The 16,082-nt window shown below is 43.0% G+C and overlaps 1 protein-coding gene across 1 annotated transcript; it reads left to right on the plus strand.

The window, feature by feature from the left end:
* Positions 1–707: 707 nt before the first annotated feature.
* On the plus strand, positions 708–15,819 carry LOC116513730 (cytochrome P450 2J6-like). The gene is made up of 9 exons (XM_032224912.1): positions 708–878; positions 3,729–3,888; positions 4,613–4,762; positions 6,122–6,282; positions 8,040–8,216; positions 11,563–11,704; positions 13,761–13,948; positions 15,182–15,323; positions 15,629–15,819. Exons 1-9 carry the CDS (start codon positions 708–710, stop codon positions 15,817–15,819), a joined length of 1,482 nt encoding a protein of 493 aa, XP_032080803.1.
* The last annotated feature ends 263 nt before the right edge of the window (positions 15,820–16,082 follow it).

The raw sequence follows: 16,082 nt of genomic DNA on the forward strand, positions 1-16,082 counted from the left end.
TGTAGGAGATGATGGGGCAAATGCATCATCAGTCATGAGTCCCTGAACTCCCATAAGAGATCTAAATCTAGCCCACGGTGAATTCCTTTTTTTTTTTAACTCACGCTAATTTCCTTTGACCATTAGTAGTTCAGATTCTTGTAGAGAATTTAAGCTTGCAACAAATCTTTATACTCATTTGAATTCCCTGTATCTCCTGATTTCTCCCGGTGCTTGACATCCCCCTGGTGAGGTTGATGGTTCTCAACTCACCCCGTTCTTTCATACTTGAAGACCACAAATCCACTGCTCACACAGGGGTCTTTAACCAAGAGGGATTGACCACCTAGCTGCCATTTCGGTCCATTTGCTGATCAGGTGGCATGACTGTTCTGGCCTGGGTAAATATAGCATCTCATCACTCTGCCAACTGTTCTGGCATGTAGAATCATGTTGCCAAAGTCTCTTCCCTTCAATTATGCAAATGCAGGTCACCCAAGCATGCTCGTTGGTGATCATATTCTATTATAACAGGTTTGGAGGCAAGCCATTCCTATCATAATTGAATATGGTGTAAGAAGTATTGTTTACATTTGTAATGTAGAGGATATAAAAGGCTGAAAAACAGAGTCCTCCTCTCTCAGGAAGACAAAATCTACTGGGGAAAAGAGATCCAGCTTAGCCAGCTTGAGGTAGACCAAGAGCTATTTAAAAAAGGCAGAAATAATATGGGGGAAGTTGCAAAATGGTTGCTTACTTTGTTCCTGATGGCAGTAATGGTGTATTTCCTGAAACAACTGTGGTCCCGTAGAAATTATCCTCCTGGGCCTTTTCCATTTCCTTTCATTGGAGTCGCATGGCAGACGGGAATCCGACTAACTCCGACACTCTTAATCAAGGTACGGTCTCTCCAAAGCTGTGATTTAAGTCATGATGTTGTTTAGCAAAGAGAATATTAGTTACCTGCCAGGTCAATAGCATTTTCTGGAACGTAGTGTTGGAAATTGGCTTTGCAGAAATGCCTCCTGTTTCATTTTCTAGATACTATGCCAATATGATCAAAATAGCTAAGTATCCTTTCAACTATATTCAATCATGATTGTCTTCCCACCCGTATATAATGACTTTTCTGCTACTCTACCTGTCTAGCAATAATCACTATTTTTTTTAACAGAACAACAAAACAACTGGCAGTATATTTTGCTATGATTAACATGTATATTCAAATGGTAGTAACTTTTCGTAAACACGTGTAAACTTATTTTGTTCAAGTTTACCCTGCCATTTTGATTTTATAGTTTAATAATTTCATATGTTGCTTTTCGGTTTTTCTGTTGGTTAGCTAGGCAGAGTTATTTGATTAAGATTGGTGTCCATATAAGTTTGGAAGAATAATAGTAACATTAATAATCTATCATGTCTCAATGAATGAATGAATGAATGAATGAATGAATGGATGAATGAAATACTATTAAAGTATTAAAGACAAGATTGCACTATTTAAGGTTGTGCTTTTCACACTGTTTACTAATCCTTTAACCATAACTAGAACAGCATGACATGATGTTGCATTCAGATTAAAAGAGATTATTAAACACGTCCAGGTGTTTTATTTTTCTGTGACTTAATTCTTCATTTGGCCCTTACTTTTCAAATATTTCTCTCAGAAATTACAGAAATATAATTTGCATTATCCTTAAGTTGTGGACCAATGCAAAGATTCTTTCTGAAGGAACGGATTTTTAAGTTTTTTTTAGTTCTTTATTATGTACAAGAAATAAGTAGATAAAAATCAAATAGAGAATACAAAATACAAGTGGATAAATAGCAACGCTGAAATTTCATGATACTAATATATCCAGATTCTTTATCAGAAGTGTATAGCATTTTTATACCCTTTTGCTAATGAAAAGGCAGTATCCCTGTTGGGTTTTAAACAAAAAATATATTTCATTAACATTATTCAAATGTTTAAAACTAGAAATAGTAAACAATTCTACCAATTCTATTCATTTATAGTGTTAAAATACAAGCTTTAAAAGCAAGTTTGGGGTATGACCCAATTGCATGCTTAATATTATGAAGGTTTTCAACCAAACTTAAATTCTGAGTAGGATTTACTTTTTAAATTCAAAGTTAGAATTAATAGAATAACAGAGTTGGAAGGGACCTTGGAGGTCTTCTAGTCCAACCCTCTGCTCAGGCAACAAAGCCTATACCATTTCAGACAAATGGTTGTCCAATCTCATCTTAAAAATTTCCACTGTTGGAGCATTTGAAACTTCTGGAGGCAATTTCTGTTCCACTGATTAATTGTTCTAACTGTCAGGAAATTTCTCCTCAGTTCTAAGTTGCTTCTTTAGTTTCCATCACGTTATGTAGGCCTTGGGGTATACACCTTCAATGTGGCTAGCTATTCTTCTAAAGAGGGAATCAAAGGTCTTTTCCAAAAAAAAAAAAAAAGGAATGTAATATACGTGCTTACTTTAACATTATGCAATAATCACTCAACCTATTGGCAAAATTTAATAAAAATATTTCAGATTGCAGTCAGATGGCATCATCAGGCTAGGAACATCAACAGTGCAGGGAAGGTGTAATTTGCTGGTTGTTAATTTATGACTGTCCTGCCTATCTTGATTTCTTCTTTAATAATTTCTTGATTAGAGCATTGCTTCTTTCCTGATGGTTTATCTGATGCTATTTACTGCAAGTAAACATTCAGGCATAAGGAAGCAATAGGGTGCAATTATAGGTAGTGTTGATTACATTCCATTTAGCGACTGTTTAAAAGCTGATTGGCTGGTGGCTATTTGTCCCATGCAGCCAAAGGCCCAGGACGAACAGTGCCTGGGCGAATGGGCAGGGATGAAGGATGAGAGGTGGTGGGTTAGAGGCAGAGGTGGCATTCTGCCTGAACCAGTAGAGGAAATTGCCGGTGGCTCCGCCCACCTGCCCTGGTTCTATGGTCCTTTTTAAAGCCAAAGAGCATGCGCGCCATCTGCTGGCCAGGACACAACAGGTCACATGTGCAAACTGGTAGGGAAGGTAAGTGAATACCATCCCTGGTCAGGGGTCCATTATCCATGGAGAATGGCCAAGGGAGGGCCAGCGGAAGAGGAAAGCTGGCTGTAAATAGGCTGAGCTGAGTGCCTGGGGGCAAAGGAGGCGGTGCCTAAGTATCGTAGACCATCCTCCTGGACCCACCAATCCAGGGGTGGGTTTCTCGCCCCGTTCCAACCGGTTCGGTTGGAACGGGGCCGGCGGCGTCCTCGTGCACGTGCGCAGTGCACGCATACGTACTAGCGTCTGTGCGATGCTCCAGCTGCTCCTGGAGGATCGCGCAGGCGCTGTATGCATCCTGCGCATGCGTGGAAGCGCAGAACTCATCAAAACCGGGTAAGCAGCGCGGGGAGGCGGGTGGGCCCTTCGCCGTTCCCGGAAGTTACTTACTTCCGGGTTCGCCGACCAACCGGTTCTCGGGGACCGCCGCGAACCGGTTGAAACCCACCCCTGCACCAATCGAAACTCTTTAACATAACCTACCGTCCCCGATCAAGTAGGAGAGGCCGATGTAATGGAGAAAACATGGTTCCGTAGGTAACCTGGCTCCCTGCTATGTAGGCATTCTGCACACCTCTGAATCAGATTCTGCAGCTCTGGAAAAGACTTCATTTGTCCCGTGATTTATAATCGGCAACCAACACTGAATGTAATATTTTCATTTTCTGTTTGGATTCCAACGGCAGCTGGCTAAGCGATATGGAAACATCTACACAATATGGTCAGGACACATCCCGATAGTGGTCTTCTCTGGATTCCAGGCTGTCAAAGAAGCCCTCATTCAAACTGAAGACTTTGCTGAGCGACAAATGACTCCTTTTTTTAAAGAGGCCTTTAAAAACAAGGGTAGGTTTTCATGAAGCTTAAGGGGTAATTTTTCTGTTAAAATAGAGAATTCCATTCTCTCCTCTGTTTGTTTCTGCTTCTGCTCAATCTAACGCATGAGATTAAGAGGTGGTATTCGGCAGGTTCTGACCAGTTCTGGAGAACCGGTGGCGGAAATTTTGAGAACTGGTAAATGCCACCTTTGACTGGCCCCGCCCGCATCTATTCTCTGCCTCCCAGAGTCCCAGCTGATCGGGAGGAAATGGGGATTTTGCAGTAACCCTCCCCTGGAGTGGGCAGGGATTGGAGATTTTACAGTATCCTTCTCCTGCCATGCCTACCAAGCCACGCCCACCAAGCCACACCACGTCCACCAAGCCACGGCCACAGAAGCAGTAGTAAATTTTTTTTGAATCTCACCACTGATGAGATTCAATAGAATGCATAAGATTTCAGAACAGATCCGGTCCTTTTCTGGTAACCACTTGTAACCATTGGAACAGGAAGAAGCTGATTTGACATCCCTGGTCCTGTTTGTTTTCTTTCTGAAAAGAGAGGAACTCCAAGATGGCCAAGTAGAATTTGCATGAGAACACATTTCATCTAAGCCAGGGGAATTCTGGGACTTGAAGTTCACAAGTCTTGAAGTTGTCAAGGTTGCAAACCCCTGATCTAAGCTACCTAATGATATTTTAGTGATCACTTTTTACGAGCATAATTCCTCACTGATTTCTGATGGCTTTAGGTATTATATTTTCAAACGGTCCAAACTGGAAGCAACAAAGACGGTTTGGTCTAATTACTATGCGAAAACTTGGACTCGGGAAGAAAGGCATGGAGAATCGAATAGAAGAGGAGGCTAATAGCTTGGTTAAAATCTTTGCTCATGCAAAAGGTATGTTGTCTACAATCTCTATATGTCTCAGAATGATATATCTAGTGTTTCATTAATACAGACTAACAGAATTGGAAGGGACCTTAGAGGTCTTCTAGTCCAACCCCCTGCTCAAGCAGGAGAACCCATACCATTCCAGATAAGTGGCCATCCAGTCTCTTCTTAAAAGCCTCCAGTTTTGGAGCACCCACAATTTTTGAAGGGAAGCTGTTCCACAGATTAATTGTTCTCACTGTCAGGAAATTTCTCCTTAGTTGTACTTCTCTCCTTGATCAGTTTCCATCCATTGCCACAGTGGTTAGAGTACAATTCTGCAGGCTACTTCTCCTGACTGCCAGCTGCCTGCAATTTGTCAGTTCAAATCTCACCAGGCTCAAGGGTGACTCAGTCTTCTGTCCTTCCGAGGTGGGTAAAACAAAGACCCAGATTGTTGGGGGCAATATGCTGACTCTGTAAAACCGCTTGGAGAGGGCTGAAAGCCCTATGAAGCGGTATATAAGTCTAACTGCTATTGCTATTGCTATTAATTGTAGAAAAAAAATGGAAAGAAATGCTCTCCATGTCAAAACGTAACTAGAGGATATATATTGTTTATAGTAAAATAGACCAATAGAGAAAATATGAAATGATAATTTGGAGCAAATTTTTGAAGGGACAATTGAATATATTGTTTATGTACTAAGAAAAAAATAGTGAGAAAATAAGAGAAAATAGTGGAAGAAAGTAATTTGGCTGAAAGTGAAAACCAAGATATGATGCAAAATGGATTATGTAAATGAGAAGACATAAAAGGGAAGACTTTATTTCTATAATATACAGTTGTATTTAAAAAAGACTTTGAAAACAAACAAAATAAATCAGCTTGATGGATTCCCAACCACAGGTACTCCTTGACTTACCATGGGTTTAGCAAATAATCAGTTATAATAGCACTGAAAAAGTGACCTACAACCAGTCTTCACACTTAAAAAAAACTTTGATCAAGTGGTCACTTGATCAAAATTCGGGTGTTTGGCAACCGGCATGCATTGATGATGGTTGCCGTGTCATGTGATCTTCCTTGGCGACCTTCTCAGCTGGCTTCTGACAAGCAAGGACAATGGCTGAAGCTGGGTTCACTTAATGACTGTATGGTTCACTTCACAACTGCAGTGATTGCCTTAACAACTGTGGCAAAACTGGGCGTGAGTCACTTAACAACTGCCTTGCTTAGCAACGGGAATTCTGATCACCACTGTGTACGGTTGGGTACATGTACTATCCATGCCTCTTTCCTTTTGTCCTGAAATCCCACTCCTGATATAAATAAAGTACAATAATAACAGTCTGATGGTGGGCTTTTTTTAATTTTATTTCCAGAACAGCCACTAGATCCTTCATTGCCTGTCACTACTGCAATCTCCAATTTGATATGCGTTATGGTTTTTGGATATAGATTTTCTGCCAAAGATGAAAAATTCCAGAAAATGTTGATAAACTTGAATTGCTACATGAAATTTGGAGGCAGCTTTGTTTACCTGGTGAGTGGTCTTCTTTTGGCTTACTGAGTCAGACAAGTCTTCGAGAGACCCTGACTCCATCCTCCATCCTCTTACCAATTATTTGGATTATAGAGAGGGACAAGAATTTTAAGAAGAGTTTTAGCCGTGGAAGGAAACGACATGGTATCAGGAAAACAACTATTTCAAGGACTCGCAGAGCCCTCCGTGAATAGCTCCATAGCCTACCCATCTGTCATGTTTTTAATCATTCAAGTTTATTGTTAAGACTTTGAATACAATCCTATAAAGTGAAAGTTACAGTTCACTATTGTGGATTCAAAATATGAGTGTGACCCTCCAGGCAAAAGATGTAAAAGATGAACTGGCCAAGGGGACTGGAGGCTAAAAGATATGACGAATGGTTGCAGGAACTGGGTATGTCTAGTGGAATGAAAAGAAGGACTAGGGGAGACATGATAGCAGTCTTCCAATATCTCAGGGGCTGCCACAAAGAAGAGGGAGTCAATAGATTGGACAACCATTTGTCTGAAATGGTATAGGGCAGTGATGGTGAACCCTTTTTGGCTCCTGTGCCAAAAGCGGGGGGAGGCAAGGAAGAGTGTACACAGGCGGGCGCGACACACACACACACAAACACTTTTGGCACAGTTTTTTCGCCCTCCCCAGGCTCCAAAGAGGATGCCATCCGGAGGAGCTTCTCTGAAGGCTCCAGAGGGCAAAAAACACCTATGGGGAAGCTAGAAGTTCGGTAATGGTGACTTCCGCTTTGTCCGTAGGTCCGATTTTAGACCTCCGGAACCTTCAGGGACCTTCAGGAGTCTTCCCTGAAGGCTCCGGAGGTCAAAAATCGGCCCTAAGAGCAAACTGGGAGTCTGTTCCCGAACTTCCGGTTTGCCCTTAGGGCCGGTTTTTCGTGGTCCAGAGGCTTCAAAGAAGCCTCTGGAGGGCGAAAAACGGCCTCAAAACAAGGCCGAAGTCAGCTGGACAGCCTGCTTGCATGCCCTAACAAATGGCTCTGTGTGCCACCTGTGGCATGCATGCCATAGGCTCGCTATCATGGGTATAGGGTCTTCTGCTTGAGTTGGACTAGAAGACATCTAAAGTCCCTTCCAGCTCTTGTTATTCTGTTATTCGGATCAGAGATTTTTTTTTTAACCAAATTTGAATATAGAATATAGAATAACAGAGTTGGAAGGGACCTTGGAGGTCTTCTAGTCCAGTGGTTCCCAAACTTGGCAACTTTAAAACTTGTGGACTTCAGCAGAGCTGGCTGGAGAATTCTGGGAGTTGAAGTCCACAAATCTTAAAGTTGCCAAGTTTGGGAACCACTGTTCTAGTCCAACCCCCTGCTTAGACAGGAAACCCTACATACTTCAGACAAATGGTTGTCCAACATCTTAAAAACTTCAGGTGTTGGAGCATTCACCACTTCTGGAGGCAAGTTGTCCCACTGATTAACTGTTCTAACTATCAGGAAATTTCCCTCTTAGTTCTAAGTTGCTTCTCTCCTTGGTTAGTTTCCACCCATTGCTTCTTGTTCTAACCTCAGGTGCTTTGGAAAATAGCTCAACTCCCTCTTCTTTTAGATCTTGGAGCACTTCTATCATTCAATTCTGCCTGCTGCCATCCAGAAGCAGTTTACCAAACATATACAAACCGCATAGGCTGGAGAATTATAAATCAATCAGACAATATTATCGAAGCGCTAAACTCAAGTAATTGGCTGATAACGTCATTGTGATAGGATTTTTTTTTTGTTTCATCTTTTCGTTTAGCTGTATGAGGAGTTTCCATGGTTGATGAAATACCTCCCAGGCCGTCATCAGAGAGTGTTCCGTGCTTTAAAAGATGTCACCTCGTTTGCCAAGCAAGAGATAGAGAAGCACAGGGAACTCCAATCACGTCACGACCCACAAGACTTCATTGATTACTACCTTCTTCAGATGGAGAAAGTAAGTGTCTTGCAGGAAAGAAATTTTTGTGGGTCTCCAGAACTCAAAATGGCATCCTGTTTTGCTAAGGCCAACGCACTGAGCCATTTGTTTGTTTATTTATTGGATTTATATTGCCGCCTCTTTGCCCATGGCGACTCAAAGTGGCTTGCAGAATATAAAACCACATTTCAAACAATAACAACTAACAAAAAGAAGCAATTAAATCAATATAGTACAATATCACCCCTGTTCCGGCGACATCAGATCACACGAACCATTGAATGGGCTCCATCCCACTCTGGGATCCCCAGCCCCCCTGGCAGAAGCAGGTCTTCAGCCCCTCCCGGAAGAGTGTGAGAATGGGGGCCATTCTAATCTCTGGGGGCGGGGAATGATGTTCCTGAGAGAGGGAGCTACCACAGAGAAGGCCCTTCTTCTGGGTCCCACCAGGTGTATCTCCCTCGGGGATGGGACTCGCAGCATTCCCTGCCTCCCACTCTGGGTGGGAGACTGGCAAGAGACAATCCCTCAGATCACCTGGTCCCAAGCCATGAAGGACTTTAAAGGTGACAACCAGCACCTTGAATTACACCTGGAAGCAAATCAGCAACCAATGTAGCTCCCGCAGAAGTGATACATGTGTACACCGGGGTCTGGACAATCCTGCCTTTTGCACCAACTGGAGCTTCCGGATGCTCTTCAAGGGCAGCCCCATGTGGAGTGTGTTTCAATAGTCAAGATGGGAAGTGACTAAGGCATGGGTGATTGTGAGTGTCTTGCTGCATTGTTCACATGTGCAGTTACTCCTTGGCTTACAACAGTTTGCTTAGTGACTATTTGAAGTTACAGTGACGCTGAAAAAAAAGTGCCATGATCATTTTTCACCCTTCGACTGTTGCAACATCCCCATGGTCACGCGATCAAAATTCAGATGCTTGGCAACTGACTCGTATTCACTGACGGTTGCAGTGTCCTGGGGCCATATAATATTGTGAAGCAAAGGAAATGGGGAAACCATAGTTCACGTCACTAACTTAACAACTGCCAGTGATTCACTTAACAGCTGCGGCAAGAAAGATCGTACAACAGGGCAACACTCACTTAACAACTGTCTCACTTATCAACATATATTTGGGGCTCAATTATGGTCGTAAGTCAAGGACTACCTGTACATTCCTTCCCACATCTCCTGTTGCTTGAAGCAGATTTGCCAGAAAGCTGCAGGCCTGTGTGGATTAATTAAGTGTACATTTTGTCTGCAAATATCAATTATCTGAGAAATCAGATGAACAGGGTACAATTAAATAGGGGCACCTGCCGTGACAGCAAGATATTTTATTTATTTATTTATTCAATTTATATGCCACCCATCTCGCCTAGAGGTGTCTCCAGGTGGTGTCTCCATGAAGCGCTACTATGAAACCTTAAAACAATAAAATAGTAAAAGTAAATTTGGACAAAATGGACAAAACTGGGAAGGAAGGGTGCAAGATACAGACAGAGGGATTGGAGAAAGGGGGTGGTGGTTCTTATTTAAACCCATTAGCCACTTTCAGAGTGACGTGTCTTATTGGCGCCCCAGATCAGTTGGTCTTCAGGCTCTTTTTGAAGCATTTTTTTTATACACATCTAATAATATTTGAATTTAGATGGCTCCAGGGGTGGGATTGAAAATGTTAGCAAGCGGTTCTCTGCCTGCTTGCTGGGTGGGTGTGGCCATGGGGGCGGTTTTCCTTGAGCCTCCGGGAGGATGAAAATGGCCACCTTGGGCTCTGGAGGCCAGAAATGGGCCCGTTTTCCAGACTTCTGGTACTTCCATTCCCCCCCCCCCCCCGAGCCTCTGTGCGCGCCCTGCCCTTACCTGGCATCCAAAACAGGCTGTGTGGAGACTCCTGGGAGGGATGGGTTGGGGTGGGCAGGGTCAGCCAGTTGTTTCAACTACCAGTTTGGCGAACCGAATTAAAATTAACATCTGGTTTGCCCAAACCTGTCCGAACCGGCTGAATCCCACCCCTGGATGGCTCCTAATCACTTTCCCCTATGTAATAGAATGAAAAGGTCTAAGATAGTTTTTCATAACTTGATGCCTGAAAAATATGATGGGAATTTTCTAGCATATCAAGCTGGGATGACCCAGTCTAAAATGTTCTGCTCAAGGATGCAAGTATGATCTAATACAGGTAGTTTCTTGACTTACTGAGCTGAGGTGGCGCAGTGGTTAGGGTGCAGTACTGCAGCCACTTTAGCTGACTGTTATCTGCAGTTCAGCGGTTCTAATCTCACCGGCTCAAAGGTTGACTCAGCCTTCCATCCTTCCGAGGTGGGTGAAATGAGGACCCAGACTGTGGGGGCGATATGCTGACTCTGTAAACTGCTTAGAGAGGGCTGAAAGCCCTATGAAGCGATATATAAGTCTAACTGCTATTGCTATTACAACAGTTTGTTTAGTGACCATTGCAAATTCCGATGGCACTGAAAAAAAAACAACACATACAACAGCATCCTCCTGGTCACACGATCAAAATTCAGGCGCTTGACAACTGATTCATATTTACGATGATTGCAGTGTCCTGAGGTCATGTGATCACCTCTTGGGAACTTCTGACAAGTAAAGCCATTGGGGAAGCAGGATTCGCTTTACAACCGCGTTACTCATTTAACAACTGCAAAGTCAACGAAGGGGAGCAGGATTTGCTCCAACGAGTCCAAGATTCCCTTAAGAAGCACAGCGATTTGATTAGTGACTGCGACCAAAAAAACATTTTGAAAGTCGGGTTTTGACTTACTTTATAACCTGCTTTGCATATCGATAGAATATAATAGAATAGAATTTTATTATTTGTATGCTGCCCTTCTCCGGGAGGACTCAGGGCGGCGAACAATTCAAGGGGGAAAAAGGGGAACATAAAAACAAAATACAAATAATAAAAGTAAACAACAGTCGCACAACCATACATGTCGAGAGGGGAGGGAACTCATCACCCCCAGGCCTGCCGGCAAAGCCAGGTTTTGACGGCTTTTCGGAAGGCCTGGAGAGAGGTGAGGGTCTGAATCCCTGTGGGGAGTTCATTCCAGAGGGCCGGAGCTGCCACAGAGAAGGCCCTCCCCCGGGGAATAGCCAGGTGGCATTGGCTGGTAGATGGCACCCGGAGGAGGCCAACCCTGTGAGATCTAATGGGTCTGTGGGAGGTAATTGGCAGCAGGCGGTCTCTCAAGTGGAAAAGCTGGTCCCAATTGTGGTTGTAAGTTGAGGACTGGCTGTTAAAAGAGGTCATCTACACAAGGAGGACTTTCCTCCAACGCAGCAGTAAATGACAAATTGGGATTGTTAAGTTGATTTCATATTTTCTATTATCTACAACAGACCAAAGGTGACCCTGAGTCTGCTTATGATGAAGAGAACCTAGCTCAGTGCATTGTTGATTTTTTTATCGCAGGGACAGAAACCACGGCCACCACCCTACAATGGGCACTGCTACTCATGGTGGCTTACCCGGAGATCCAAGGTGAGACTCCTACATTACACGGGCACGAAATTCCTCTCTTGATCCTGCTTTTGTTTTAGCGATAGTTCCCAAGATTTCCAGCTTGAATAAGGAATAAGGAGGAATAATGGCTCATCTCTAACAAGCAAGAGGAAATCCAGAACCCTCAAAAAATGCTATTTAATGCAATGGAATGCCCCACCTAAGCACTTTTAAAATCCTGATCCCCCCCGTGACATATAATTCTTACTTTACTCAAAAAGTTGGTTCCACCACAAATGCGTGAACGAAAAAAGCGCGCCTGACTAAACCGCGCTGACAAAACCGCGTGACGAATGAGCCCTGAAGCGCGCCGACAACAGCGCACTGACAGAAGCGCGCTGTAACCTAACCCTAAACCTAACCCTAAACCTAACCCTAACCCTAACCCTAACCCTAACCCTAACCCTAAACCTTACCTTAACTTAAATCGCGCTTCTGTCGGCGCGCTGTTGTCGGCGCGCTTTTGACATCGCGGTTTTAGCGCCCCGGTTTTGTCGGCGTGCTTATGATGTTCGCGCTTTTGTCGGGTCACGAAAAAGTTAACTGTACTCACGCGGAGGAAGCCTAAAAGGCCATTAAGTTGGTTTAAACAAGGTTCAAATTGCCCCCATTAAAAATCATATTGGCATGGGCCACACATTGGTAACCACTGGTCTAAAGATAGTAAACTTAATTCAATGTCTTTGATATACGTTTGACGTGAATATGTATTGTCTCCTGGTTTTATTTCCCCCCCTTGTACATCAGATTTTTCTCTTGTTCTCGTAACAATTGGGCCACTCCATCTGAGCTGCCATTTATCGGTTGTCTGGATTTTGTGGACCAAATACAGTGGCCCTTCGTAAGAGTAAGCACACAAAACACGATCCCAGAACTGCAAGTCCATGCCAGCTCATGTGTCATGCAATCCTCTGACCATGCTTTGTGATTATTATTTTTTTGCTTGGTTTCCAACGCTTTTTGCAAAAACCGTCCATTGGGAGGAAATGGATTTGGGAATTGAAGTCCATCTGTCTGCAAACTCCCCAGGGATAATCCCAAAGAGGCTTTTTCAAAAGTCATCTAGTCTTTCTTTGTTTTTTTTCTTGAAGACGTTTTGCTTCTCACCCAATAAGCTTTTTCAGTTGTGACTCATCCAAGAAGCATCTTCAGTCAGAACAGAAGAAGCCTCTTGGATGAGAAACGAAACATCTTTAAGGAATAACAAAATAAAAAGTCCAGTTGCTTTTTGAAAAAGCACCTTTGGGTCAACTATGACTTGGATGATGATGATGAGAATCTCCATAGACATTCCCCAGGGGGAGATCCACGCTTCCACCACAAATGCGCGAATGACAAAAGCGCGCCTGACTAAACCGCGGTGACTAAACCACGCCGACAAAACCGCGCCGACGAATGAGCGCTGAAGCGCGCCGACAACAGCGCGCCGACAGAAGCGCGCTGTAACCCTAACCCTAAACCTAACCCTAAACCTAACCCTAAACCTAACCCTAAACCTAACCCTAAACCTAACCCTAAACCTAACCCTAAACCTAACCCTAAACCTAACCCTAAACCCAACCCTAAACCTAACCCTAACCCTAACCCTAACCCTAACCCTAACCCTAACCCTAACCCTAACCCTAACCCTAACCCTTACCTTAACTTAAATCGAGCTTCTTTGGGCGCACTTTTGTCGGTGCGCTGTTGTCGGCGCGCTTTTGACATCGCGGTTTTAGCGCTGTGGTTTTGTCGGCGCGCTTTTGACGTTCGCGCATTTGTCGGGTCACGGAGATCCACCACTTTAGGCTTTGTCATCATAACTCAGGCTCTTTGGGAATGATGTCCCATGTTCTTCACTGACTGCATCAATTGTAGTGGAGTATCTGAGATAATTTCAGAAGAGATTGGACAATGTAAAAAGAGATTTGCCTGAAATGGTATAGACCAGCTTCCTGCTTGAGTAGTGGGTCGGACTAGAAAACCTCCAAGGTCCCTTTCAACTCTGTTCCTCTGTTATTCTGTTATAATTTTCCTTTTCTGTTATGGTCTTCAGAGAAAGTCCGCAGGGAAATAGAAGATAAGTTGGATCCCACCCATTCAGTCTGCTATCAAGATCGGGTGAAGCTCCCATATACCTGTGCTGTGATTCATGAGATCCTCCGTTTGAAATATGTCTTAATTGTTGGTGTCCCCAGGCAAAGTGCCAGAGATGTGGACCTCAATGGATATCACATTCCAAAGGTACGGAAGTTGATACAAGAACAATTAACATACCAGAGGACACTTCCTTTAGTAAGGGATTTAGCGCAATGGAGACATTGAAACCCTTATTATTATTTTAAACTGAAAATCAAGACATTCATGTATTCAATGCAAGTAATGATTCAATTTCTGGGAAACACAAAACATTTGGCCTGTGTTTTTCCCAGTAACTTGAAAAAAGTGTATTGCAGTTTAAGCAGCACAATTTTTCAATCATATATTCTGACATTTTAGCGATCAAAATTAACCAAAACCTGCTTCTATATTTGATGAGAGTGGCATTAGATTCATTTAACTTGGTTATTGACTTAATCCATTTTCTGTGTTTGTACAATTCCTTTCACTCACAAGTGACAAAACAGGCTAGGTTTCCACATCACTCTAAGAATCCTCAAATCTAAACATGGTTAAGACAGGCTAGGTTTTGCATGTTGTGTGAATGCAGCCACTAAGCCTGTAGCTGATCTGGTTTAAATGTCTTGTATGAACACAGTTCATAAGATGTTGTGGTCCGTAATGATGCTCTTCAATAGGAGAATTCCAGTTCTCTGCAGGTTTGCTACCTCTGTGTTCCTCTATTTCACAAATACATTCATTTCCCCCCTGTAAAAATGGTGGGTAATGGATTTTCAGCTGACTTTCAAGGAACAAACACCTTCAAACATGAATGGGAATGCAGGAAGTGGTTTCACTTGAATTTTAATCAAACTGAAGGTAGTTATTATCTTTTTATGCAATTATGCCTAATTGCCTAATTTTATGCAATTAAGGGAAATGTGCTAAGAAGATACCCAGTTTGATTTAGTGGTGAAAGCACCCTGTTAGAAATTTGGAAACTATGAGTTCTACTGCCACCTTAGGCATGAAAGCTGCCTAGATGAATTTGAGCAAATCACCAGGAGACTGTGTTTTTCCCACTTAGGCACGAAAGCTGGATGATGACTTTGGGCCAATCACCAGGTGACTGGGAGTTCTAGTCTCACCTTAGGCATCAAAGTCAGCTAGGTAACTTTGAGACAAGTTACTCTTTTTCAACCAACATCACCTCACAGGAAAAATAGGAGGAAGAAGGAGTATTAAATATGTTGATACTCTTGAGTTATATATAATAAAGGTGGGATGAAAATAAATACATAAATTAATAATAAATAGATAAGTAGGCTCTAGAAACTTCACCAGCTGTATATTGAAATGCATTTCTTCCTCCTTCAGGGGACTTTGGTTGTTACAGATCTGAATTCAGTCCTTTATGATCCCAAGAGATGGGAGACCCCTGAAAAATTCAACCCACACCATTTTCTGGACAAGGATGGGCATTTTGTATCAAGGGAAGAATTTTTGCCATTTGGAGCAGGTAAATCTGAAACACCCACTTCCTGAAATAATTAAAATAATTTCCCTGGGCGAATGGACTAGCTGAAGTCGCCGAATGCTCTTCAAGGGCTGCCCCATGTAGAGCACGTTGCAGTAGTCCAGTCTAGAGGTCACAAGGGCACAAGTGACTGTTGTGAGAGCCTCCCAGTTCAGGTAGGGGCGCAACTGGTGCACCAGGCGAACCTGTGCAAATCCCTCAATTAGGACTAAAACTACCTAGAAGCGTTGGCGAATAGCTGTCAATTACTTCTAACCCCTTCTCCTTTCCTTATCTTTGCACTGCAGGGCCTCGAGTGTGCCTGGGTGAGCAAATGGCCAGGATGGAGCTCTTCCTTTTCGTGACCATCCTGCTGAAGTCCTTTAAATTTCAGCTGCCAGAAGGAGTAAAAAAACTCAGTCTAGAACCCATTGTGGGATTATCGCTGCACCCTCGTCCGTACAAACTTTGTGCTGTGCCTCATTGCAGGACCCCGTAAAATCGAGATGATGGCTGCAAAACTGACCTGTTGACTTTTACCTTTAGACTGAAATTCTACCCTGAGCGCATTGCTCAGATTTGCCCATCCTCGAGGTTTCTTCGAACATTAAGAAATATCGCTATTCCTTACCACTTGTTTTATTTTCATGCTGTTCTTTTTCCTAAAAAGAGATGAGAGTGGCATACAAAACATGGTAGTTCACTCTGCTGTAAAACGATCTCAGTTAAACTGTAAATATATTAATGCAAAATTGTATAGAA

Source organism: Thamnophis elegans, chromosome 10, assembly GCF_009769535.1.
Source record: "Thamnophis elegans isolate rThaEle1 chromosome 10, rThaEle1.pri, whole genome shotgun sequence".
Classification (NCBI taxonomy): Eukaryota; Metazoa; Chordata; class Lepidosauria; order Squamata; family Colubridae; genus Thamnophis; species Thamnophis elegans.

Bases quoted from the DNA above. Each gene is read 5' to 3' on its own strand.
- LOC116513730 (XM_032224912.1), top strand. From the start codon at position 708: ATGGGGGAAGTTGCAAAATGGTTGCTTACTTTGTTCCTGATGGCAGTA. The intron at 879-3,728 runs GTACGGTCTCTC...TTCCAACGGCAG, and splicing joins CTCCGACACTCTTAATCAAG to CTGGCTAAGCGATATGGAAA. The intron at 4,763-6,121 runs GTATGTTGTCTA...TTTTATTTCCAG, and splicing joins AATCTTTGCTCATGCAAAAG to AACAGCCACTAGATCCTTCA.